At 41.5% G+C, this 25,187-nt stretch overlaps 1 protein-coding gene across 6 annotated transcripts in view; it reads right to left on the bottom strand.

The window, feature by feature from the left end:
- Positions 1-25,187, bottom strand: part of PDE4D (phosphodiesterase 4D) — a 358,961-nt gene that overhangs the window by 35,269 nt on the left and 298,505 nt on the right. For all 6 annotated transcript variants that reach the window (XM_053969110.1, XM_053969115.1, XM_053969112.1 and 3 more), the window contains one exon: positions 8,356-8,468. In XM_053969110.1, the coding sequence (XP_053825085.1) occupies positions 8,356-8,468 (113 nt within the window). The remainder of the gene's footprint in view (positions 1-8,355; positions 8,469-25,187) is intronic.

Below are 25,187 nucleotides of genomic sequence, written 5' to 3'. Positions count from 1 at the left end.
ATAACAGGGGAGTCACAGGGCAGGTTCACCTTTGACCTGCTCAGAGGTGAACATGCTCCAGAGGCAGGTGCTGGCCACCACCCTGCTCACATGGTTTCAAGGCAGGATGAGTAGCATCAATTTCCATCATGCCTTAGCTTGCCTAGATTCAGTTTTGTAGTTCACATGGGGACCCATTGTGAGTTAACTGGGATCAATTTCTATTGAAATAAGCTTTATTAAAAAAAAAAAAAAAAACAACCAAAAAACACCAGACAAACAAAGAAAAAATCACAGACTGGGAAATACCCATCTACAATATACTTAATCCTGTGGTGAGTGTCCTAAACATGTAAAATTTTAGCAGATGATACCAAAACCCCTACTAATAAAACTAAAACAGGAGAACAATAGAACAATTTTATAGAACAGCGTCATCTTTATGAGACAAAGACTGAAGTGACATTTCAGCAAATACCACATTTGTTGTACCAAAACTTCATATAATAGTAGAAGCTGCCTCTTATTAGAAACACAAAATTGATTTACAAAAAAAAACAAACAAACAAAAAAAAAAAAAGGATGGCCACTGCTTTCCTAAATTCTTCACATGTTACAGTCTAACCCTGACTAAAGCATCACCCTACCAGGATTACAATGATAGCATTCTTGGCTCTAAATACCATCACAAGGAGCCACAAGTATTTAGATATTTCTTATACCTTTCAGTAGTCATGAATATCACCTTATAACTGAAGGAAGTTATTAGATATGCATACCCATGAAAAACCTTTCAAAATAAGAGCTTTTGGGGGAAAAAAATTGTAAATGCCTAAAAAAAAGGCACAATGATGTCTGCATCTTAACTAAATAATACAATTCCTGAAAAAAAATCATAATTTTAAAATCTGTTATTATGATGGTTGAAAATAATGTAGTTTTCCCACATTAAACCCTAGTTATTTACCCGGTAACACTTTGTCTGTTTTTTCTGTCCCATTATGCTAAAGGAAAGAATATTTCATACTGGTATTTCCTATAATTAAAGAGGCTACAATAAAGGTTTGTTTGTTTGTTAGCATGGACCATTTGTTTATATTTATGGGAAAAAATTATCAAGTTAGGACTGAGAAACTCTGCAATCTTAGAAGCAGCTAAAAAGCTGGAAAGTGTTAAATAATATCAACCCTCTGAGAGGTATAATGCCTTTTTTACACATCTCTTACATCCAGAACCTTTTAAAAAGCAGTGAATGAGAGATGCAAAAACCTACTTTTCCTATAAAATTTAACATACAAAATGAATCTGTGAGATTCAGAGTTCCTATCTTGTTTTTGAGCCTTGAAATACCAGTGTTCTTTCTATCAACTGTTATGTCTATGAACTCTACGCTCCTTTCCACTGGTGCAGAACTGGATAGCCTGTGCTGGATAATTCTGTTGGACAAAAGTCACAAAAAATGTGGATGAGGCTGACACTCCCACAGATCCAAGATGTTTTGAAATCACAACTGCCTGCTTGTCATGGCCGAGGAGGCCAGTGATTGCCATTATGTACAAGGAGTAAGGGCTGCTTACAGCTCAGTTGCCTTGAGCTTCACTCACCACACACATTTACTTCACTCTCCTAGCAGAAAAAACTCTGTTTCATTATTTTTCTCATTTGTCAGCAACCCCACAACCCCTATGGAAGCAGCAGGATTTGTACAGAAGAGATTCAGCCACACCTGAAGTGGCACCACTACTCCATCCACTTCTTTCTGAGAAGATGGAGGTGTCCATAAATGATAAAGAGGGGCTGGTGCAAAGCATCTGCAGGAAGGCAAGTTTCACCCTTTATCTTGCTGCAGCACATCCCTGTACAGTACAGCAAGGAAAGTGCTATCTCCTTTTATTTTTTTATGTATACATATATGTACACCTCACTCATCACTGCAGTTACCCCAGAGCAAGTCTCCTGCTCTCCAGAAGCATGAGAAGTCTTACATGAGAGCAAGTAAAGTTGTGTACAGGGAACTGCACTCAAGCCCAGAGGTCTTAAAATTCTTTCAGTCTGGCTTCAGTGAATGGAAAGCGAGCAGTTTTCCAACAAAATTAGTTCTTCCTTACCTCCACAATATTCTTGCCCTTTTCTTTTGCTATAAAGTACAACAAAATTGGGGAAGCCACACAAGTGTGCATTAACTAAACTTTAGGCTTGCCACTTACCAGTATACCTTTACTTTGTCACTGTACGAATGGAAATCTTTAATGAATAAAAAATTTCCTGATGCTGCACTGAACAAGCAGTTTCTGGCTAACAGCTGCCCCTTAATCACATTCTTAATCACAAGCAGCACTCTAAAGAGCTAACCAAATCCTCAGATTTTCTTCAAGAGATCTGAGAATTTAAGACCCAATTAAACTATAATGTCACCCAGCCAAAAGCAATGGCATTGCCAGACATTATATAAGAAGACTGCCACATAACAAATCCTATATTTACGCATGAAAACAACAAATTTCTTTTCTAGTGATATGTTTCCAGTACCTATTTTTTATATGCAGTAGCTAACCCAAGTGAATGACCAATGTATAATTCCTCTTAAGTGGATATAACATATTATCTTCTCCCTTAACTGGAAACAGGTCAATTTAACCAGTGGCTGTGACAGAGGAGACAATTTTACTCTGGCTGAGTTTCCACATTTGGAAAAACCAATGCAAAAATATTATGCTTTTACATACAAAAGGTGATTTCTGAAGGCAAGCTCCTCACTGTGCCATGAACCTAACCCCACAGCTGGAAGCAAGAACACAAAAAAGACAACAGTAAAATCTAGCCTGTTAACAAAAGACTCAGTCACATTGATTAGTTCTAGACATAGCCTATCTAGGACCATACAAAAGTACCGGCCACCACAGCACTTATGCTTTTTCACAGAACAAGACAAAATAAAACAGATGGATGGACTAAATCAGAAGTCAGTCTGTCATCAGCTCCATTTTTTCTGGGCCTGGGTAAACTCAGAGAGCTACTGTCAGCCTGGGGTAACACGATAATGCTTCTCCATTCAGTGGGGGATTTTATCTAAGAGCTGCCAAGGAGCTCTGCTCTGCTTTTTTCACCCCAGCAAGGGTCATGCTGGAATGCTGGCAGCAGGGCTTTCCTAGGAAAACACAGTGAAGGTAACACAGCACCTCTGTTTGAAGCATTTTAGGGTTTATACATGGTCCATTATTTGACCTAAGTAATGAATTTAGCCTCACTCTTTCCCCAGGTATTATGTTAGTCAGTCACCCATTACCTCTGTGAGCTTTTTAGTGCTGAAAAGATGAGAGGAAAAATATTTTTTAGCATTAAGAAAATATGATTACAAACGAGCTCAAAGTAGCAGAGGAGGAAATGTAAAAAAAAAAAAAAAAGTAACTGAACAGATTTCAAGTTGCCTTCAAGTATCATTTTGGTTTACATTAAATATTTACAGGTAAGTAATTTTACAGGTTAAGTAATTTTTAAAAAATAAAGTATCATTAAGATTATTGTTTAGATGTACATAGTAGGTGACAAGTACAGAACTATAAATATAAGCCCTGTGTTACATTAGGGTAAGCTGGTTGATAAAATTGATACTTTGGGTATTTTCAAATCACCAAAAGAAATTTCAATTTTTTTAAAAAAAGTAAATAGCACTAGTAACTGTCTGTAAATAGACTTCTACGCTAATCTGTAAGCAATTGCACATACTGGTATACAACCTGGACAATTATAAGTCTATATTTAAAAAGCAGATTTGTAGTTAACATGGTCCGACTAAATGAAATCAAATTTTTCTTGGCTCTAACACCTAAAAGAGATTCCTGGACAAGGGCATTCACCTGCACTTGTAGTGGGAAAGAAGTGCCCTATGACTGACATCTTCTGTACTCTTGCTCTTTACCAGTTATTAGCAAATCCTGCAAAAAACATCATCTGCAGGAGAGCTAAAGCTGAAACAAAAATGACTGAGTTCGAAACTTTTCCCATGTCTAAGTTCAGATATTAGACACATAAAGCATCCAACAGGAGATGCTTGCAAAATCACGATTACAGAAGCGAAAATACACTTTTGCAAACAAGTTTCATTATAGAAACTCCTCCATTTTTGACTAATCTACAAATAATGCTAACGGAGAGGAGTTGCTACATTTTTATTACTGGAATTTTTAATTTATATATTGTCTATCACAGAATAACTCTCAGATCCATAAACTAGGTAGCGGTAAACTTCATAGTGGAAGAAGACAGTTCTTCTCCCAGAGAATTTAAAATCTATTAAATATTGCTTTAATATTATTTAGCAGGTAAAAAACCCAGGATGCTATGCATAAAAAAAAACAAAACCACAACTATTAAAAAAAATAAGCATAAAATCATCACTCTGCAAATTGGAAATTTTAAAATATCATTTGCTTGTATATGTGCATCAAAGTGCAGCTGTATCTAAAGTTAGAAATCACAATCAACAAGTTAGTAGCCTCCTAAACCCCATATTTTTATATTTTTCAGGAGATTACTCACAATTCAGTCTAACAAGAAGTGATATGGGTTGGGATACGTGGAAATGTGAACAGTTAAACAATGACATCTAATTATGCCTTGGGATCCTATCTCTAATGACCCAGATTTGTAAACTATATCCTAAAATTATTTTTTATCTGTTCAAGAAAGCATTACCCAGAAAAACACAACAATACTACAGTCCACTAACACCAGGCAATATTAAGAGTACATCATACAGAAAACCAGTTCTCCAAAAATGAAAGACATTTTAGTAAATTTTCTATATTTAAGGTGCTTCTTCTATGTTTGCTTTGGAACCTTTCGAAACTTTAAAGGGTTTCTAGAGGAGAACGAAGATGACAAACTTCCTGCGCTTTTGAAAAGCTGGTTTTCTCTTGCTAGTACCCAATTTCAGAAGCTAGCACTGTAAGTAAACACCAAGTACTGCAAGATTTATAACAACACAATGACAAGTGACACTACAACTACATATTATGTCCTTTCAAAATCATAGTAATTTACAATCTATGCCTATGGGTGCACCAGAGATCCATCCATCAGTTACTTCACATGCAATGGCTGGAAGCATTTGGAAATCTTTGTGTCATTGAGATGGCTGGGAAATGGGAAATTATCTGGATATTCCAGTCATACTGATGTAATGTGGCAGCCAAGCATCACAGCAGGCTTCCTACAGAACACACCTACAGACAGCTTTCAATGTTTTTGGGTAACACTTAGTCCCACAACATACCAGGGCACATCCAGAGGTTGTGGATAGCACCCTGTCACTACTGCTTTAATCAAATTTAAGTAGGGAGAAGAAGGATCTTATGTATCTGCGTCATTCCACTTTCTGTCATCCAAAGCCATGAGCTGGCACGTCATAGACTACTGCTAATTGAGCATGAGGGGCATTTAAACAAAACAAATATCCCTGGACTGGGATATGCTAATGCTAGTCCTACGCAAGCATTACAACAGTAAAGAGATTCCAAACAGATGAAGCCAACCGTTCAGACTGTCAGCTCACTGCAGAGAAGAGGACTGGAGTTAAGACTCACTCCTTGGATTACTCCAAGCATTCAGGACGTAAAATACTGCTCCCACCCCAGGTTTGTTTGGTTTTTTTTTTTTTTTTCTGTTCTACGGCAGCTTTTCCACAATGGGAAAAGTTCTTACCTAGTGCAGAGTTCAATTCTTACACCACCCCTTATATCTTGCATTTGTTCACATAAATAAAGAAAACAAATACTGATGAAAATGCTGTTGCATACAAAATAAAGGGGAGAGAAATAAGTAAGGGAAGTAGCTGTAAGTCCACGGGGAAAAACACCACACCAGCAGTCAGTCTTGTGGGTTGGATCTTTGAGAAATCCAGACAAAAAGAAAGAGAGAAACACTGTAAGAAACTATGTTCTTCTGTACAACCAACATTCCTTTTCTTGACTTTCTCATCTGATTTTACAGGACTACTCTTCAGATAGAGAACAGAGTACTCTTGCATGTTCACTTCTGTACTGAAGTTCTCAGCCTTGAGCAAAACTTTTCTTCTTCAGTTTCTCAATAAGGTGAAATAGTACAATTTCTATATGCCTCACTGAGAGGTTGAAGTTTGCAGTTATATTACAACAGGAGGTATTGCATGGGTATAACAGGAGATATTGCTGGGTATGTTTCAGTAATAAGAATTAAAATTATTCTTTAGAATAACCTGCTGTAACCCGAAATGAAAATCCTCCTGCACTAATTTTTCTCACACTATGGTATAGGCTTCCTGGTTTATATTCAAGATTGTTCATATTCTGGTTAGTGGCACAGATTTAGACTTTGTTGTTGTTTTTGGTTTGGATTTTTTTGGTTTTTTTGTCTGTTCTTTGGGTTTTTAAAATTATCTTACCAACCAAAACAAAAACTTCCTAAATGAGGAGGTTTGAAAGATCACTGAAAGATAACACAAATTTGTATACAAGCAGTTAGATTTCCAAAAAGAAAGTGAAAATGCTTACTTACTCAAACAAGTACAAACAAAACATAGTATCAAAATCAGTAGCACCTCTGGGTCTACTTAGAGATGTAAATCAGTTGTCAAATTTTATTTTTAAAATGTCCTCTTTTTGTAAAAATCTGAATATACTTGGCAAACCCTAAAAAACATTGATTTGCAATTAATTTTACCTCATTCTAGTAACAGCTTACCCTCACTGTTATTCAAATGCACTGCATATCTTATCTATTATAGGGAGTTAAGAAATAAATACTTGAAGAAAATGCAGCATTTTGTGAAAGAATGGTTATACAAACATCACAAGTCAGGAAATAGACAGGTGTTCAAACTTATTAGAAAGAAAAGACCAGGTTGCATGTGTCTGTCTGATCTCACTCCCTTTGGAAACAAAGTCTCAGATTCATACAGTGCTGAAACAGCCTTGGAAACTCTTGACTTTGTAACTTACCAATGCATATACAATAGGTACTAGTAACAAGATCTTTTAGCTGCAATAAAAACTGAAAATGCAGTTCTGAGAATAGCATAATGCCAGGCAAGAAACTCTTAAAACAGAGATCGAATTGGTGCTAAGAGTCCCTAAAGCCAAGAAATAAAAGTACAGGGAATATTACATTGTGGGATTAAACTACAAGTGTGCAGATACTTCATATCTGGCATGCAGGCATACTTCAACAGGAACTTAAAAACAGTCAATAACAAAGAGCAGATACTTGGTAAGAGCAGTCAAAGCAAGACAGTAGAGTATTAAGAAGGCATAAGCTGAGTCAAAAAAAAACTATCTTCCAACTTAAAATATTAATTACAACTGAAATGATTAAAAGATGCTAAAATATCATCAGTTGCCTTTGCAAACGTAAGAGTAGGAAAACTAGCTTATTTAATTAAAGCTTTCTTATAATTTCTAATTGTATATGTTGCTGTTCAAGTACTCAGTTGATGAAAAATATAAAAATAAATTTTGAAGTAACACAGACTTTTATTAATTCACCTTAAAAAAAAACCCAAAAAAAAACAACAAAAAAAAAAAAAAAAAAAAAAACCAAACCAAAACAAACAAACAAACAAAAAAAACCCTCCAGAAATGTACCTGCATATTTCTTACAAATCAAAATCAGGAAAAAAAAGTTTACTTATGGATGAAAGATGTCGAAACTCAATTTCAAATTGCAAAACCAAAGCACATACAGACCATAGCAGATCCTGGCACAGAGTTCCCAGATAATGCAAATCCTCAGCTTCCAGGATGTGCACAATCTGTTGCAGAAGCACACCTCTGGATGTAGGTGTCTATTGTGATGGCACTTTGGTTGAGAGCACGTTTTTTCATAACAAATAGTATTATGAGAGGTGTCATCATCATTGTTTACAAGTAGAATCCACCATACAGCTCATCTGGGCTCAGGAACTATCTTTATCACCTTTCATACTGCTTTCTACACAGTTTCTAGGAAAAATCTAGAAAAGTTTCTAGGTAGTATTCTATATGGGGTTCTGTGAAAAGAAGGAGCAACTGAAGAGATAATTGCCAGCAGCCCTGAACAATCTCTTTTTGTTTTTAAACTAACACAAACAAGAAAGCAGTATAGCTTTACAAAACCTGCGTCACTTTCACAACTTGCACTGAAATTTAAAAGAATTGGTGTATAAAACCACAACAGAACCCGCTCCCGCTCCCAAGACTACGTTTGGACACTGCTTGTCCAGGTCAAGTCTCTCCGCTCGGGGCCGTTCCAGCGCCTTGGCCCCTCCGGCCGCCCCTGACCCTGCAAAGCCGCGGCTGCCGCGACCCCCCGCCCGCGCTCAAGGAGGAGCGGGACGGCGGGATCGAGCCCGCGGGCTCCTACCTTGTTCGAGGCCATTTCGCTGACGGAGTGCCTGGTCTGCAGGGTCTCCAGCTGGTCCAGGCACCAGTCCAGCTCCTCCATGGTCTCGCTAGCCAGTTTTTGGTAGGCCTCCTCTGCGAAAAGACAGGGAAAGGCGCGTTCAGTTCGCAAGCGTTTCACAGGGCTCACGGGGAGTAGTGCCAGCGCGCCCATCCTCTGCTGTCCGGTGCCCGGACATGGGCGCTGGTCCCTCATTCTGCCGGCGCGGGCAGCGGCTCTGCCCCTCCGCTGGGCCGCGCTCTGCGGAGACACCGGGGCTGCGCGGGCAAGTAACTTCGGTCCTGCCGGGCTCGCCCCTTGCCTCAGCTCGCCGCCCACCCCGGGGCCGCTGCCGCCTGCAGCGCCGCCCCCTCGAGGGAGGTGTCCGGCTCCGCTCCGCGCCCCGGCACCGCGGCGGGGCAAGCACGGTGCGGGGCTGCACGCAGCGCGGGGCCACGGCTGCTGAGGGCACCCACAGCCATCCACTCTCCGCCGGCAGGAGCGCTGAGCCGTCCTCCCCGTCCTTCTCTTACCTACCGACCGCGGCATCATCAGAAATTAACCGGGTAACCTTTATAGAAGCGTGGGTGAAGGTGTAAGAGCACATGTAAGTGCTCCGAACAACGCCGGCCCGCCGAAGCGCCAGCTGTCAAAGCAGTGCTCAAATAACTGCAGTCGTATTTGTTGTAACCCAAAGCCTGTGTGTGTGTGTGTGTGTGTGTGTGCTAGAGCAGGCACAAAATATTGCATGCTGACTGTAAGCAGAAAAGAACAGATGAAAAGGTTTTGGAACTGGATATAGGAATACAATATGGGAAATGAACCCAATAATGGTATGGAAAACCATGGTTTAACCTAAATTGCTAAATATTCAATTGGAACTGTCTTGCAGAAGTTTCAGTTAAAGACAGGAAGATATACCCTTCTTCAGCAACTCCCCAACAACAGGAAATCTGTTGTCAGTATGCAAATAATTTTAGAAAAATAATCCTATATATAGAGTGCAAGCCTCCCTACCAAGCCTGGCTATTTTTTATTCTAATGTAGATCTGAAGGCAAGAATGCTTCTCCACATTGAACTCAGAGCTGAGTGAGTTTTAGCCCAGGTATCCCGTCTTGCAAGCTGTGTATCTGAAACATCAAGTTTTGAAACTGCTGGCATGGACACATCTAGATCAGCTACATGCAAACATTCCTCCAAGGCAGAGAAATATTTCTTCAGGGCACTGGTTATGAACATCTATAACATTTCCCTTGACTTGTTTCACATCTATAACATCTCTCTTAACTTGTTTCATATCAAATTAACCTTATTTTTAAAATGTCAGACAAGCAAAAAGTCAGGAAAAGAAATTAACTAAAATTCCTTTTCAAATTAAACATCCCAGCACGGACTACTGTCAAATAGCTCAGTGCATTACTGTACAACATCCTGGATGCTAGACCTGTATCTTTTTATGTTTCAGAACACATGCTCAGAAACTTCAGGTTCCCTCACAACTTTTAAACTTCACATACTTGTGGCTATTGCAAAAACACCCCAAAATTTTGAATAAAGTTCACTATCATCTGAAAAAAAAAAAGTAACACAGGAAGAAGTTTGAATTGAGATTAATTGGCAGAACCATTTAATGAAAATTTTGCAGTGCTTGCCACTTCAGTAAACACATTAAGCAACACTCAACAAAAACCTTTCCCATTAAACTGTAAACTCTGTCATTCAGATGCATACTTACTACAAATGCTGTCTCATCCAAAGGAATTTCCTGGCCAATAAAGCCAGGATTTCCAGCCTGTTTATCTATTGAAAGAGAATCCATGATGGTCTATAATACAACACACATCACAGATCACAAGTTCTTGAACACAGTAAAACAAATTTGTATGATATTATTTTCCTGCTAGCCTGAAGCCTGCCCAACAGCAATTCTTGAAAATCAGATACTGGGAACCATGTTTTTCTTAACAAGATATTCCTTCTTAACGTCCCTTCTAATATTTAAGAGAGTATGTAGATAAGGTTTTTTTCCCCAAGTATGAAAACAACAAAATAAACTCAAGGGATAAAATATTCAGGTAAAACTAATAAAATGTTTGCTATTTATTTAGCAAAAATATATACATTACCAATGACACCTTACATTCAGGAATCTTTGTCTACTATTTACCTTACCAGTACATCTCAAAGCACATTAGAAAGCACAATCCATCACTCACAAGTATGTCACCCCCAGGTTGCTTCTCACAATCTCCCACTTCAAGACTGCCACACTTCAAGAGTCTGTGACTGCCATGGGGACCTGACTGACCACTCAGGCTAAGTAAAATTCTGATGGCCAATGCTAGGCTTAAGACTTGCTGGACTTGGCACCTCCTGACAATTCTTAGAACTCAGAGCTGTCAGACCAATCTTAAATGGAAATAAAAGGTTTTCTAAATGATGGCAAAGTACCCATCAAATAAGCACACCTGCAGTTCTGAAGGGCAGAACAACCGTAGGAAAGCTTTTTTCTGAACAGTACCAAAGCTCTAAATTTGGCCCACACTTTTGTTGTTATACAATGTGGTGGAAAATGTTGAGGTTAACAGCTTTTCAAATATAACACTCTGGTGCCACTAAGCTAAGAATAAAAGAATAATTATCAGCTGTGCAGCTTTGAGAACCTCAAAACACTGTTTCTGACTTCTCTGTTACCTCTAAGATAGCACCCTGTAATTAGATCCAGGACTGATCTACCAATAGGTTTTTTTTTTTTTTTGTTTTAGACACACGATTAATCTTCCCCACCCAGATGATGAAGTCTTAAAACATATTAACTTCTGAAAATGAGAGGCATCTTGAAATCTCAAAGGTTCTTTTATGTCTCATTAGGCTCTAATATAAGGAAGAGACGTATTAACACCAGCTGCTTTAAGAATTTGCATGTTATTTTGTATATGTTTTTAGAAAAAAAGGAAGTGACAGCAAGTGTTCTCTTTTCAGTTTACAGTTTACAGGTTACAGGCAATTCCAATATATGTAGCTTTCAGTATGGTACATAGGGAAAAAAATCAAAGGCTAGCAGAAAGAAAAAGCTCTACCATAATCATTTGGCACTGCAAAGCTATTTTTTTAAAGCGTATTCTATTGTCTGTGTTTATAGAAGTCTTGATTCTTAGCACAGTGCCTAACACACCACCATAGATGGCTGTACTTTAACTCACATGATTATTTGGGAACAATTTCTGTTCAAAAATTTGGAAAGGAAAAAATTACTATATGGCAATACTTATGTAAAGTGTCCACTTTATGTAATGGTTTGTCATGATTTTCATATATGTTATTCTGCTACTCCTGGAGAACAAAAAGCAATATTATACTTTTCCACTCAAGTAGAAAGGCACTCAAGTGTATTTGTAGTAATCTTTGTAGTATTTTAATGAATTTCAAAAGAGCAAAATCAAAAGAGCAAAATCAAAAAATAAGTACAGATTCTTCATTATTGTCTGATCAGTTGAGATCATCTAAGTGACACAAAGATCCTGGAAAAGAGTTGACTCAGCAAGCACACAGTGAAGGCCTTTGACAACTTGCCTTAAAATGGGAGTGTCTTGGAGGCATGACAAGTACTCTGCTAAGCAGTGATGTGATCCAGAGAGTCTTGGCATGTGTACTGTCTTTTGGAGCTGCAGGCTGCTGAAAACCTCCAGGCTAAATAAACAGAAGATCTAACCAGAAAAGGAAAATCAAAGAAGGTGTGCGCCCCCTGATAAACAATGCTAAAAATAAACTGGTAACAACACATGAAAAGAAAGTTGAGGTTCTCAACAATTTTTTGTCACAATCTTCATTTCTCTCTTTGCATACCTCTTGAGAGGACAGACAGATGGATGGGGACTGGGATAGCAAAGCCCTTATAAGGGAAGATCATGTTTGTGACCACCTAAGGACCCCTAACATAGATAAGTCTATGGGACCTAATGGGATACATCCCAGAGTCTTCAATTAAATGTCCGATATAGTTACCAAGCCACTCTTCATGATATTTGAAAAGTCATGGCAGTCAGATGAGAAGTCCTTCATGACTGGAAAACAGGAAACATTGTGCCCATCTTTAAAAAGGGTAGAAAGAGTACCCTGGAAACTACTGACCTGTCAAAGTTACTTCTGTGCCTGGGAAGATCATGGAACAAATCCTCCTGGAAGCTGTGCTAAGGCACATGGAGGACAGGGAGATGATTTGAGACACCAGCACAGCTTCACCAAGGGTAAGTCCTGTCTTAGTAATCCAGTGGCCTTTTGTAGTGGACTGGCTGCATCAGTGGACAAGGGAAGGGGTGTGGATGTTCTGGACTTCTGTAAATCCTTTGACATGATCCCTCACAATATCCTACTCTCTAAATTGGAGAAATGGATTTGTGGACTATTAGATGGATAATAAATTGGTTAGATGGTCACATCCAGAGGGTTGTGGCCAAGGACTCAGAATCCCAATGGACATCAGTGACAAGTGGTGCCGTAAGGGGTCTGCACTGGGACCAGAGTTATTTAATATCTTCATCAGCGATCAAGTGCACCCTCAGCAAATTTGCAGATGACCCCAAGCTGAGTGGTGCCGTTGACACACCTGAATGATGGGATGTCATCCAGAGGGACCTGGACAAGCTGGGAACATGTGGCCCATGGGAACTCCATGAGATTTACTAGACCAAGTGCTTGTGCTGCATCTGGGTTGAGGTAATCCCTGGTATCAACATAGGCTGGGGATGAACAGTTCCACAGCAGCCCTGCCCAGAAGGACCTGGGGGTGCTGGTGGCTGAGAGGCTGGACATGACCCAGCCATGGCACTCACAGCCCAGAGAGCCAAACATGTCCTGGGCTGCATCCAGAGCAGTGTGGGCAGCAGGGCCAGGGAGGGGATTCTGCCCCTCTGCTCTGCTCTGCTGAGACCCCACCTGCAGTGCTGCATCAGCTCTGGGGTCACAGCACAGGAAGGACATGGAACTGCTCAAGCAAGTCCAGAGGAGGCCAGAAGCATGATCCACAAGCATGATCAGAGGGATGGAGCACCTCTCCTATGAGGAAAGACTGCGTTGGGATAATTTAGCCTGGAAAAGAGAAGGCTTTGAGGTGACCTAATTGTGGTTTTCCTGTACCTCAAGGGAACCATTAAGGGAGATGGAGAGAGGCTTTTTACAAGTGAATGTAGTGACAGGACAAGGGGGAATGGCTTCAAATTGAAAGAAAATAGGTTTATATTAGGTATTGGGAGGAGGTCTTTATTGCAAGGGTGGTGAGACACTGGAACAGGTTGTCCAGAAAAGCTGTGGATGCCCCATCCCAGGAAGTGTTCAAAGCCAGGTTGGATGGAGCTCTGAGAAATCTGGTCTGGTAAAAAGTGGCCTTGCCCACGGCAGGAGGTTTAGAAGTAGATGATCTTCCAACCCATCATTTTATGATTCTATGATCTACTGTGAGATTTAGACCCTGGACACCATCCCTGAATTTTCTGTCCATCTTTTTGCTCTTCAGCCTACTGAGTTTGGAGCAACGGAATTGCAGAAGCAAGATTTTCAGTTTCTCTTACAACTACCATTTCAATAAAATCCTCAGAGGTTCAAATCAGTAAGTTTTTCTGTAAATGAAGATGTTCATACTTAGGGACTTAAGTGATGACCTAAAATTGAAGTGACTGATATATTTAGTCAATATTGATAGTTTCTATTAATTATAGGCATGTTAGCTCTTATTCAGCACAGAGATAGTATCCATTTTCTTGCAACTTATTTTTTTTATATCTACTGAGAAAATCACACATATTGTGACTTAAAAGGCTATTTTTAAGGAGTGTTTACATGTGTTACTGTTGATAAAATGTAATTATGAAAGACACTTCTGTTCGACATCTAGAAATTTTTGCACATCTCTCCACAATCACAGGCAAACCAATACCCTTTATCAGGTTTTAGAATGAGCATCTGGGAAAACCACTCAGCTGCAGCAGGTTTCTCAGCAAGTGTCTTTATGGTCCCACTCATAACACTCATTTTTTCCATGCTAGGAATATCTCCAAGTTTCTTCTTAAGGTAAAGAAAATATTGCTTGTACATGTTAGTAGCTTTACACATAGAGACTATCGAAATGACAAGGATATACTGCTTTATACAAATAGCACTAGCTTTAGGCTGTGAAAACTGCCTTATCTCCTTGAACAGAGAAGGTAGAAACTTTCAAGTTATAATAGGAGGAAAATTATTAATTCCAGTTATGCTCAAATTGTCAAAATACTTGATTATAGTTACATAATAAAAAAAGGAGTGCATAAAGAATTGTAGAAACAAAACACCTCTTAAATGAGGATTTAGGAAAAAAGTAATTTTTATTCCTGAAACAGATTTTATTTCTCTCATGGTCTTAGAACAAACCAAATATCTCATGCAACAATATCTCTGCATACTAAGACTCTATGTCAAGGGCAAAAGGATAAAAAGTATATGTTTGTATTGTTACAAATCCAGGTAACAGGAACACTGCAGATATCTAGGAAGAACTTACTGGGCTCTTGAAACAGGCCTATAACACTAAGTATAGAGTAAATAAAACACTTCTGATTCCTTTATAACAAAGAACTGTATCATTAAGCTCTCACTATGTGGCTTGGTTTCTCTGTGTGGGACTGCTAACTTGTGCTGGCTTTTTTTTTTTTTTCTGTAATAATTTTATGTATTTATTGGAAAAAACGTCTGGAACAAAGTTACTCATACTGATATAAATTGCCCCAAAGTCTAGACGAATTTCTGCTTGAAGTATTTGCAAATTTGTCTAAACAAACAGTCTTGAGATGCCATACTAAGGCAGAATATATATAAAAAAGTGTTTTCTGTTGAAGCCAAGCAGAAAAACATGCATACAGTGCAGACAGTATATTTAAATTTATTGCCTCAATGACAAAGCACACCAAAATTTTGCAGTGTGAATGTTTAAATCTACTCTTTTCTATTATCAAATATCCAGAAAGGCCAAATGAATGTATTTTTGTTACCAGTTATCCCTGCCCAGTGCTCCTTTCCCCTCTGATCAATTTGGCAAAGTACTAACACATTCCTTACTCCACTGCCTATAAGAATTTGCCAGAAGCACCACTGTCACTTACTCACTGACAAAAAGGAGTAAGCCTTTTCATCAAGCAATCAGCTTGCCCAAAATGAAGAAAAAGAAGGAAGCTCTTGATTTTCAAGTAGCTCATGTAGCACCATGTCCTTTTAATGTATTTTTATTATTTTTTAATGAAAAAACTTAATTTTGAGAAAAGATGTGTTTCTTTTTAAAATCTCTTTTTCTCCCAACACCTATGAAAGAATTGTGTCAATTATATTCCTTTGTCAACAAGGAGTTCAATAATGGATTCATTGCTCAAGTTGCTTTCTTATCCTATTTTTATATCATAGAAAAAATATTTCTTCTAGTGGAGAGGATATATCCTCAAACCAGTTTCCCCTGTAGCTGTAAGCCAGTTTCTTTCCAAGAAGGATACTGCTGTTGATTCAACATAATGACAGAAGTGAAAGATTTTCAAAGTGGAACAAAATCAGAGGCAATAGGCACAAACTAAACAGGGTGCTCCCTCTGAAGATTGCAAAACTTTCACTTTGAGGGTGACTGAACACTGGCACAGGTTGTTCCGTGGAGTCTCTATGCTTGTAAATCTTCAAAAGGCGTCAGGACATAATCTAGGCAACCAGCTACAGCTGGCACTGCCTAAGCAGGGGGATTGGACTATGTGGCCTGCAGAAGTTCCTTTCAGCTTCCACCATTCTTTGATTAAATTAGCAACTGAGAAAAAAAAGCCATTTGCAAAAAGTGTGTGGTTCAAATGGCAATCCTGTCATGTTTGCAATTCTGTAATAGTCTTGGTTCCTGCTAGAAGGGATCAAAGGATATTACACACTGTTTCCATCAGGATTTTGCTGAAGAGCTCTTTTCATCTATATTGATATGGACATTATGATGAAAAAAAAGAAATAAAAATCACTAAATGTAAATGTGTAAAATTTCACTATTAAAAAGACCACAGTTTTGTTTTCCTGCTTTCTTAGGACATATAATCTGAACACAAAGGAACAGCTCAAGTTTTTATCTAAAACAGCTCATTAGAGATGCATGATACTGCTAAGATCAAGTAATTTAACTGATGGCAAGACTGAGCAGAGAGAGGTTTTATCTCAGAACCTCAGATATTGCAAGAGAGCAGAAAGTTCTCAGCCTTGCCCCAGCTGTGTAGCAGGAAGAATGCTTTCTTTCCAACAAAGCAAAAGGAGAAATACAAGAATACACAAATTCAATCATCTTTATTCCTGAAAGCAGAAGAAAGGGCAGTAGCATGAATGAACTTTTCTTCTTTCTTTCTGTGAAGCTCTTCTTCCCTCCACACACAATTAGCTGTTGTGTTTACATAGCACAGAGGCACTACACTTTTTCACTCTTCCCTAAAATAAGAACAGAGGCAACTGGCAAACATCCCTTTTAGCTTCAATATTTATTTAGTTTTTAAAGCTTTGTTCCCAGGTGAAGTGGTGTCTGAATCAGCCTTTGGGTTAACAGCACACTCCTTATCACTGAACTCTCATGCCCTACTAATGACAATGGAAAAATGTGAAATTCTTGTCTGAATGGATACTCTTGACAGATTATTCCCAGTGAACAAGTGCTGAATCAGGCCCTTGCTCTACAAAAGGTACAGATCATCTCCTTCATCTCTTGTAAAATTCCATACTTCTCTGTGACAGTGCTGAAGAAGTGAATAATCCTTTTGCCTAAAAGTATAAGACTAAGATGGTAGATAAACTCTAGTTTTAATTAGGTAATTCTGATAGAACTTTTACTATTGTCACCAGTATTTTTATGATCTCCTTGGTTTTAGCATAACTACTTATAAATATATTCAAAATATTTTTCTAGTAGTACTCAAGAGATGTATTCAGGATTAGATGGTACAAATCCATCAAAATTTGGGGTCTTCTCCCCTATTTTTTTTCTGTTAATGTTCTTCTGATATGGATAAATAGGAAGCTTCTCCCCTTCTAGACCTGCAAGTGCCCAGTATAATTTTTCTTCTCATTTTGCTTTGTGTCAAACCACAGGATAATATAAAAGACAAAGAACATAATAAGTAAAAATCAAAATAGAAATTTAAAAAAACCCAACCCAAGTAATATGATTTAATATACAAAACACAAAATTGAATCATGAAAGCTATCAAAACCTTTGTTTTTTAAAGAAGGAAAAGAAAAAAGTAACCGTTTTAGTCCCAGTAACATTCATGTGTGGACTTCAAGTGATGGATGGATTCATGTGTGGATTTCCAGTGACTGCATTTTAAAATCAAAATAAAATGTCCTGAGATCTAGGGGCCAGCACCACTTTTCTCCTGAAGAATTACAGCATCAACAGCTGATTGGAGCAGAGCTCCTCTACATGTTGCCGGTGAAATCAGTTCACCCAAGAGAAATGTAAGTCTTTCAACATTTTTCAGGGAAGCATAGGCATTTTAAATGTCATCAGTTAAAATGCAAGTATTGGGAAATAAGATACATACAACTTTTAAACTATATTATTAAGCAGGCAGCTCCAGGATGGATCCACCACGGGCCAAGGCTGAGTCTGTCAGTGACAGTGGCAATACCTCTGGGATAGTGTATTTGAGAGGAAAAAAGTTGTGCAGAAGCAAATTGTGGCCAGAAAAGAGTGGGGTGAGGATATGTGACAGGAGCAGCTTTGAAGACACCAAGGTCAATGCAGAAGGAAGGTTAGGAGGTGCTCCAGGTGCCAGAGCTGAGATTGCCCTGCAGCCTGTGGTGCAGACATGGGGAGGTAGCTGCAGCCCGTGGAGGAGACCCATGCTGGAGCAGCTGGATGCCTGGGAGTCAGCTGTGACCCCATAGGTAACCTGTGCTGGAGTAAGGTCCTGGCAGGGACCTGTGACTCTGTGGGGGACCCGTCCTGGAGCAGGCTGCACCTGAAGGACTGCAACCTGTAGAAGCAACACATGCTGGAGCAGTTTGTGAAGAACTGCAGTCAGCAGGAAGGGCTCACATAGGGGAAGTACACAGAGAATTGTCTCCCATGGGAGATATCCCATGATGGAGCAGGTGAAGGAGTCCTGTCTTGAGGAAGAAGCAGTGACAGAAACAATGTGTGATGAACTAACCATAACCTCCATTACCCACTCCCCTGCAGCACTGGAGGGGAAGAGGTAGAGGAAACTGGGAAAAAAGTTAAGCACAGGAAGTAGGGGACAAGGTGGAAAGGTGATTTTAAGATTTTGAGATTTTAAGATTTGAGTTTTAATTCTCATTATCCTACTTTGATGTGATTGTTAATAAACTAAACTAATTTTCCCAAGTTGAGCCTGTTTTACCTGTGATGGTAACTAATGAGTAATCTCTTTCTGGCCTTATCTCAACCTTTTGTTAGTCTTTCTCTCCCTGTCCATTTGAGGGAAGGAGTGATAGAGCAGGTTTGCTGGGCACTCGTGTCCAGCAGCATGCACATCATGCTTATTGTACCTGCTAGAGGGAAATCCCCTGTTGCATCCTGGTTTGGGTTCATATTAGAGGTTCTGATATATGTTAGTTAGCCGGTTCTGTGTACCCCTGTGCACTCCCCATGTTTTCCCGCCCTCCCCCCAGGGTGGCCCACTCCGGGTCTCTTATCATTAGAGCATCACCCTGCCAGTCCTGTAACCACCCCCCTCTGCACTCCGGAGAGTTCGGTGTCTGTTACCCCATTCCCGCAACCCCATTCGCCCCGGAGCCCCATGTCCACCCCTGTCACGTCCCCGTTGGTTACCCCGGTCCATGCCACTCCCCCGTAGCCTGCCCCCTATAAAACTCCATGAGTTCCTTTGTTTGGGGCCATTTTGTCCACACGGTGCTGTAGAGCGAGTCGCGGCTCTCCACCGCAGCTCCCCACGGCAGATAAAAGCTCTCCAGCCGACCATGCCAACAGAGTGGACAATTCCTTCCTTCTTTGTCTTGTCCCTCGCACACGGCAGCAGAACGCGGCCAGCCCACCCCGGTGTGCGGAATGCAGCAGCGCCTGGGACCAGCGGCACCCCAGTCCCACCGAGAAACAACGCCCGTGCCAGGCTCGCTGGAGCTGCCTGGGACCAGGGAAGAACAAAGCAACACTGCAAGTGGCGTCCAACGTAGGGGCCACAGCCAGCACGAAGCCACCGGCGCAGGTAGAGATTCACCGCAAAGCACTGGCAAGCTGTGCGGACAGCCGCTGCTGCCGTTACGGGGCCACGCCGCTGACCAGCGAGCGCCGCCACCCAGCCGAGTGAGCTGCGGTCCGTGCCGAAACAGTGCTTTGTGCCGGACTGAAAACAGTAGCGCAGACTCCCTGAAGTAGTACATCAGTGAAATCTCCACCACACCCGAGGAAAGCACGCAGTGTTTCCCTGCGTGGGAGAGGAAGCGCAATTTTTCACAGCCACGGAAAGCCGAAGAGAAGCCATTTCCCAGGAGCTGAGGACACTGCTTGCAGTTTTTGTTTGCGGAGATTCAGGTTTGGTGAGTAATTAGTGGTAGGGACGGAGCCAGCTAATACTCTCCTTCACGTGGGTGCGCTTTGCCGCATTCCTGGGGCAAGGGGATGCGCAGTGCACAGTGCGAGCGGCAGCCACTGGGCTCTTTCACCTTTTTTGGTTTTTTTTCTGCTTTTTCTGCAATCAGGGGTGAGGTTGGGTGGGTGGAAATAGCATGGGGACCATGCTAACCACCCAACAGAAGGAATTCTATACCCAAGTTAAAGAAATTCTATTGGTGAAGGGCCCCTATCCCAAAAGTTCTGTTAAAAATTTTGTTTGATGGCTGTGCTTTTCCTTCCCATGCATTTCCGCGGAGGACGCCCACAAAAAACAGTTCTGGGAGCGGGTGGGAGCAAATGCAAGTTAGCGGAGGGAATCAAACGCAGGGATCCCTCCGTGAAAGATTGCTTCCTTAAGCTCCATGTGTTAATTTGGGAGGTTGTAAAAGCAGAGAGCGTGCGGGATGCGAGCCGGGAAGGGAAAAAAACATCGGACAAAACTGTTCCCCCTGAACCCGTTTCCCCACCTTCCTCTCCTACCCCTTCTTCCACTAACTCAGGTGCGCAGGGGGGAGTACTCTGCCACTCTAAAGCGCAGGGCAGCTCCACAAACGTGGGCCGTGCTCCTGGCTCCCCCGAGCCCCCTCGGCGCCCCCGCCTCAGCGAAATTGGCCACTTTGCTGAGGAATTGACCCCAAACCCTTTTTCCAATCCCTTTTCCCCAGTTAAGAATCCCAGTTTTGGTGCTACCCCACGCAGTTCTGTTTCTCTGAATCCTTTTCTTTGTTCCCCTGAGGAAGCTGCGGCCATGTGGTCGGTGCCTTTGTCTCCACAAGATGGAGGATGGCCATGTAGGGGGGCTTCTTCTTCCCACAACCCCTTTCTCTCCTTTGTTCCCTGTGTCCCCACCTTTGACCCAACCCCCTCCTGCTTCCCTGTGGGTGTGGGCACCGCCCCCTTGGGAGATAGGTTACTCCCCCACCCACTGTTCCCCCTCATGTGGGCAGTCCCTCCAGTCCTTTACATGTTCTCCCAGTTGCATCATCAACCCCGCCCTCTCCCTCCAAGGAGAGCTCTGCTATCTCCGCCCCGCTGCCTCAGGAAGGGGACAGCCCCTGTCCTGTCCCCAGTGCCCTACCTCCATCTTCCCATGGGCCCCAGAGATCCTGAGGGGGGGAGAGGAGGGAGAGGGGAGCGGGAGTCCCTGCCCCCATATTCCCATGGTTCCTGGAGACCCAAGAGGAGGGAAGCAGGGGGAGGGGGGAGCAGGAGCAGGTTTCTGAGCCTTTTGCAGATTCCATGGATTGGGTCAAAGGGACAGTTGAGAGGCATGTAGAGGGATCAGAGGTCCAAGACAAGCTTGTCCCAGAAACAACATCCATGAATGCTGAAACACAGCTTGAGATCCCAGAAAAGCCCAGAAACCACGTGGTCGCCTTGGCTGCTGTGCCTCCAAAGAACTTTGCTCCGAGGCAGTCTCCATCAAAACGCCAATGCTTCCACTGTGATTGGAAGGGACATTTTGTAATCCAATATCCATTTTTTGGGAGGGCACCCCCAGGGACAGCGGGTGGGATGGCGGGGAGGGAGACCCCACTTTCCCAAAAAACTGAAAGAGGAACGCTAATTTGCCTCATGTAAAGATAAAAATAAGGCAGGCCACAGCACCTCAAGGGGAGCTGTGATTTATCAAGTAGTGCAGGTGGTGAGTCGCAACATCAGAGTGCCTGTGAGTGCAGCAGATGACCTCTCTAACTGGGTGGTGGCATCAAACCACAGGCGCTGCAAGGAGAAAAGAAATTCTACATCTCTTTAAAAAATGTTTTTTCCCCAAAGCCACAGAAAAATCCCCTCAGCTACCCCAGTCTGTTTGTGCCCCCCGTCCACGTGTTTGTAATAAAGTTGTTGTCCCAGTTCCCCTATCCCCAAACACCCAGAGAAGAGCCAGTCCCAGCATCATCACAGTGAGCCCTCTCCATCTGCAAAGGGCAGACGCTGCAGCAGCAGAAGAAAACACCAGGAGAAGAAGCTGAGTGACCAGACAAGCAGCGAAGACGACCAAATAGCCATCCTTTTTCATATATTGAACAACAGGGACATGTTGCATCCTGGGTTTGGGTTCAGGTTAGGTGTTCTGATATGTGTTAGTTAGCTGGTTCTGTGCACCCCCTGTGTTTCCCCTCCTGCGGTGGTCCGCTCTGGGTTACTTACCATTGGAGCTCACCATGCCAGTCCTGTAACCACCCCCCTGCCCACTCCGGAGATTTCGGTGTCTGTTACCCTGTTCCCGCAACCCCATTCGCCCCGGAGCACTGTGTCCGCCCCTGTCACATCCCCGTTGGTTACCCCAGTCCATGTCACACCCCCTGTAGCCTGTCCCCACTGGGCAAGGGGGACTTCCGCCCTCTAAACCCCATGAGTTCCTTTGTTTGGGGCCATTTTGTCCACACGGTGCTGGGGAGCGAGTCACGGCTCTCCACTGCAGCTCCCTGTGGCAAATAAAAGCTCTCCAGCCAACCATGCAGACAGAGTGGACAGTTCCTTCCCTCATTGTCTTGTCCCTCGCACACAGCAGCAGAACGCAGCCGACCCACCTCGGTGTGCGGAATGCAGCAGCGCCTGGGACCAGCAGTGCCGCGGTCCCACTGAGAAGTAGTGCCCTTGCTGGGCCCTCCGGAGGTGCCCGGGACCGGGAAAAACAATGCAACACTGCAGTCCCCGATATGAGGAATTAAAAAATACCAAATATAGTTATGATGAGCATTTTCTTTGATTGTTTTGGAAGTCATTGTGGTAGATAATGAAATTCAATGAGGAATATAGGAAAGGATTGAAAAAGAATGAGATTAGCTATAAAACAAGAAGAGATGCTCAATTTGGTCAGACTCCATAATGAGACAATGAATTTTCCAAAAGGGAAAATGGTATAAACTGGAAAATAGTCATTAGATTATAAAACTTTTCAACTGGAAAACAGCAGCAAAAACCACAGCTCCAATGAATTCTTGTGCATAACTTCCACTGACTGCAACAAACCAGAATTTCACTGAAGTGTCACTCCAGAGTTGTCAGGAGTGATAGAAGGACTGATTAATAGAGACTGTAAAATGACAGTGGTGGTTGTGTTTTCTTTTTTGACTTCTTAAGATATGGCCTCACCAGTGCCCAGTACAGGGGGACAATCTCTGCTCTGATCCTGCTGACCACACCATTGCTGATCCAGGCCAGGATGCCATTGGCCTTCTTGGTATCATGTTCAGCTTGTGTTCAGCTGCTGTCACCAGCGCCCCCAGGTCCTTTCCAGTCACTCTGCCCCAGCCTGTGGCACTGCCTGGGGTTGTTGTGACCCAAGGGCAGGACCTGGCACTTGGCCTTGTTGAACCTCATACTGTCAGTTTCAGCCCATCTATCTCACATCTCCAAGCCCCTCTATAAAGCCTTCCAATACTACTATCCAACATGATGTGGGTAAACTTACTGAGGGTACACTAATTCCCATAATTCAGATAATCAATAAAGATACTGAAAAGGATTGGGCCCAATTCTGAGTCCTGAGAAACACTGCTAGTGACCAAAATCAATTAAAAAGTGATTATTTAAAAAAAAAAATCTTTAAGAAAGCTTATTAGAAACAAACACAGCAATCTAGAACAAGTAGCTGAATGTTCTGCTATAAGAAACTTTAAATCAGGCTTTGATTATCAGGTAAATTCTCTTAACCTCTGTGACACAAGTATTGTTGTGACTCTAGATTGCTTCTTAATGAATTTTGCAACCTACTTTAAATATGGAAGAGTGTTCTGATTTAAATTCTGTTTGGTCCAGTGTAAAGGTCACTCTTTTTTTTAAGGCAAGGAGAGTGTTTTGTTTGCAGAGGTATAGTTTTAACACCTTATCTTCTAAAACACAGTACATCTCTGCAAAGGAAATAATAGAAAAATAAATGGCTACATCTTAGCCAATAGATAGACATCAGATTTTAATAGTGGCACACTGATTTACTGTAGGTGAGGATGTGGCCTGTAGCTTACATTTGTTTATACAAATGAATTCAGCCTCAGGAGTAAGAAGATAAGTCTGTAAAGTTAGACCAGCAAACAGGTCAAGCCATGTGTTCCAGCAGGTTTAGACAAGTGGTCAAGGCATTGAAATGTGAAAGCCAAAAATGAGTGTTTTACATAATCTACAAAGTTACCTCATATTACAAACCTTAAAACAATTCATTGTCATCACAACATTTTTCTCATAGAGAAGTAACAGTGCCTGAGCTTGGTTGACTGCTGATGGCCCTGCTTGCCAGGCACAGGAAGCTGGTGAACTGCAGCTTGGGCCACCCTGGTGTGTCTAACATGAACAGTCACAGAATGAGGCTGTGCTGGACTCTGTGCTGCAGAGCTCATGGCAGGAAGGTATGTGCTGTGTAGAAAATCAGATAATCTGATTTTCTCCTCTGGGATGGTTCAGTCCAGTAAACTACATGCACCTTACAGTCATCAAAGTCACATATTTTTTACCTCCTGCCAGAGATGCTTCATAGAATCATGGAACAGTTCAAGTTGGAAGGGACCTTTTAAAGATTGTCTAGTCCAAACCTCTTGCAATGAACAGAGACATCTTCAACTGGATCAGTTTGTTTAGAGCCCTGTCCAACCTGAATTATTCCTACAGAAATTCTGTCCTGTAAAATTCTGAGGCCAACTCATAACTTCTTCTAGAATTCAGATGATCTTTGCTTTGACTATGGATAGGTAAAGACCTAAGTAGTTAAAAATGTTTGGGCTTTTCATATAGGATGAGGACAAATGCACCTTCAATCTCTCCCATCCCTTTAAATTGAAGGAGAAAAATATTAGAGCAGCGTCTAAAGGAATATGTATAGATAAAGAGTAGGAGAAGTACATAAAAAAAGTTTAGTGACAAGAAAACAAGATAGATTCAACCCACCAAAGAACTCTAACGTTACAGATGACAAATCTGAATTGGCAGAAGACCACTTTTGAGAACACTGCTAAAGTTTAATAAATAGCATGTATATAAGGATATAACAATTCTTTTACCAATCCACAGGGAGCTCCACAATTACTCTTGTCATCCACCTCCATGTGCCAGCAAAGAGGTTTTTAGATTTAGTAGAAAACCACAAGAATGACAGCCATTAGAAAAAAAATGGAAAGGACTGGGATTAATTTCTTTATATTCCAAAGAGAACTCTGTCTATACCTGGAAATGACAATCCTTTCTGAA

The sequence above is a fragment of the Vidua chalybeata genome, chromosome Z, assembly GCF_026979565.1.
Source record: "Vidua chalybeata isolate OUT-0048 chromosome Z, bVidCha1 merged haplotype, whole genome shotgun sequence".
Classification (NCBI taxonomy): Eukaryota; Metazoa; Chordata; class Aves; order Passeriformes; family Viduidae; genus Vidua; species Vidua chalybeata.
The sequence above is the reverse complement of the archived record's forward strand: the minus strand, read 5'-3'. Positions and strand labels throughout refer to the sequence as shown.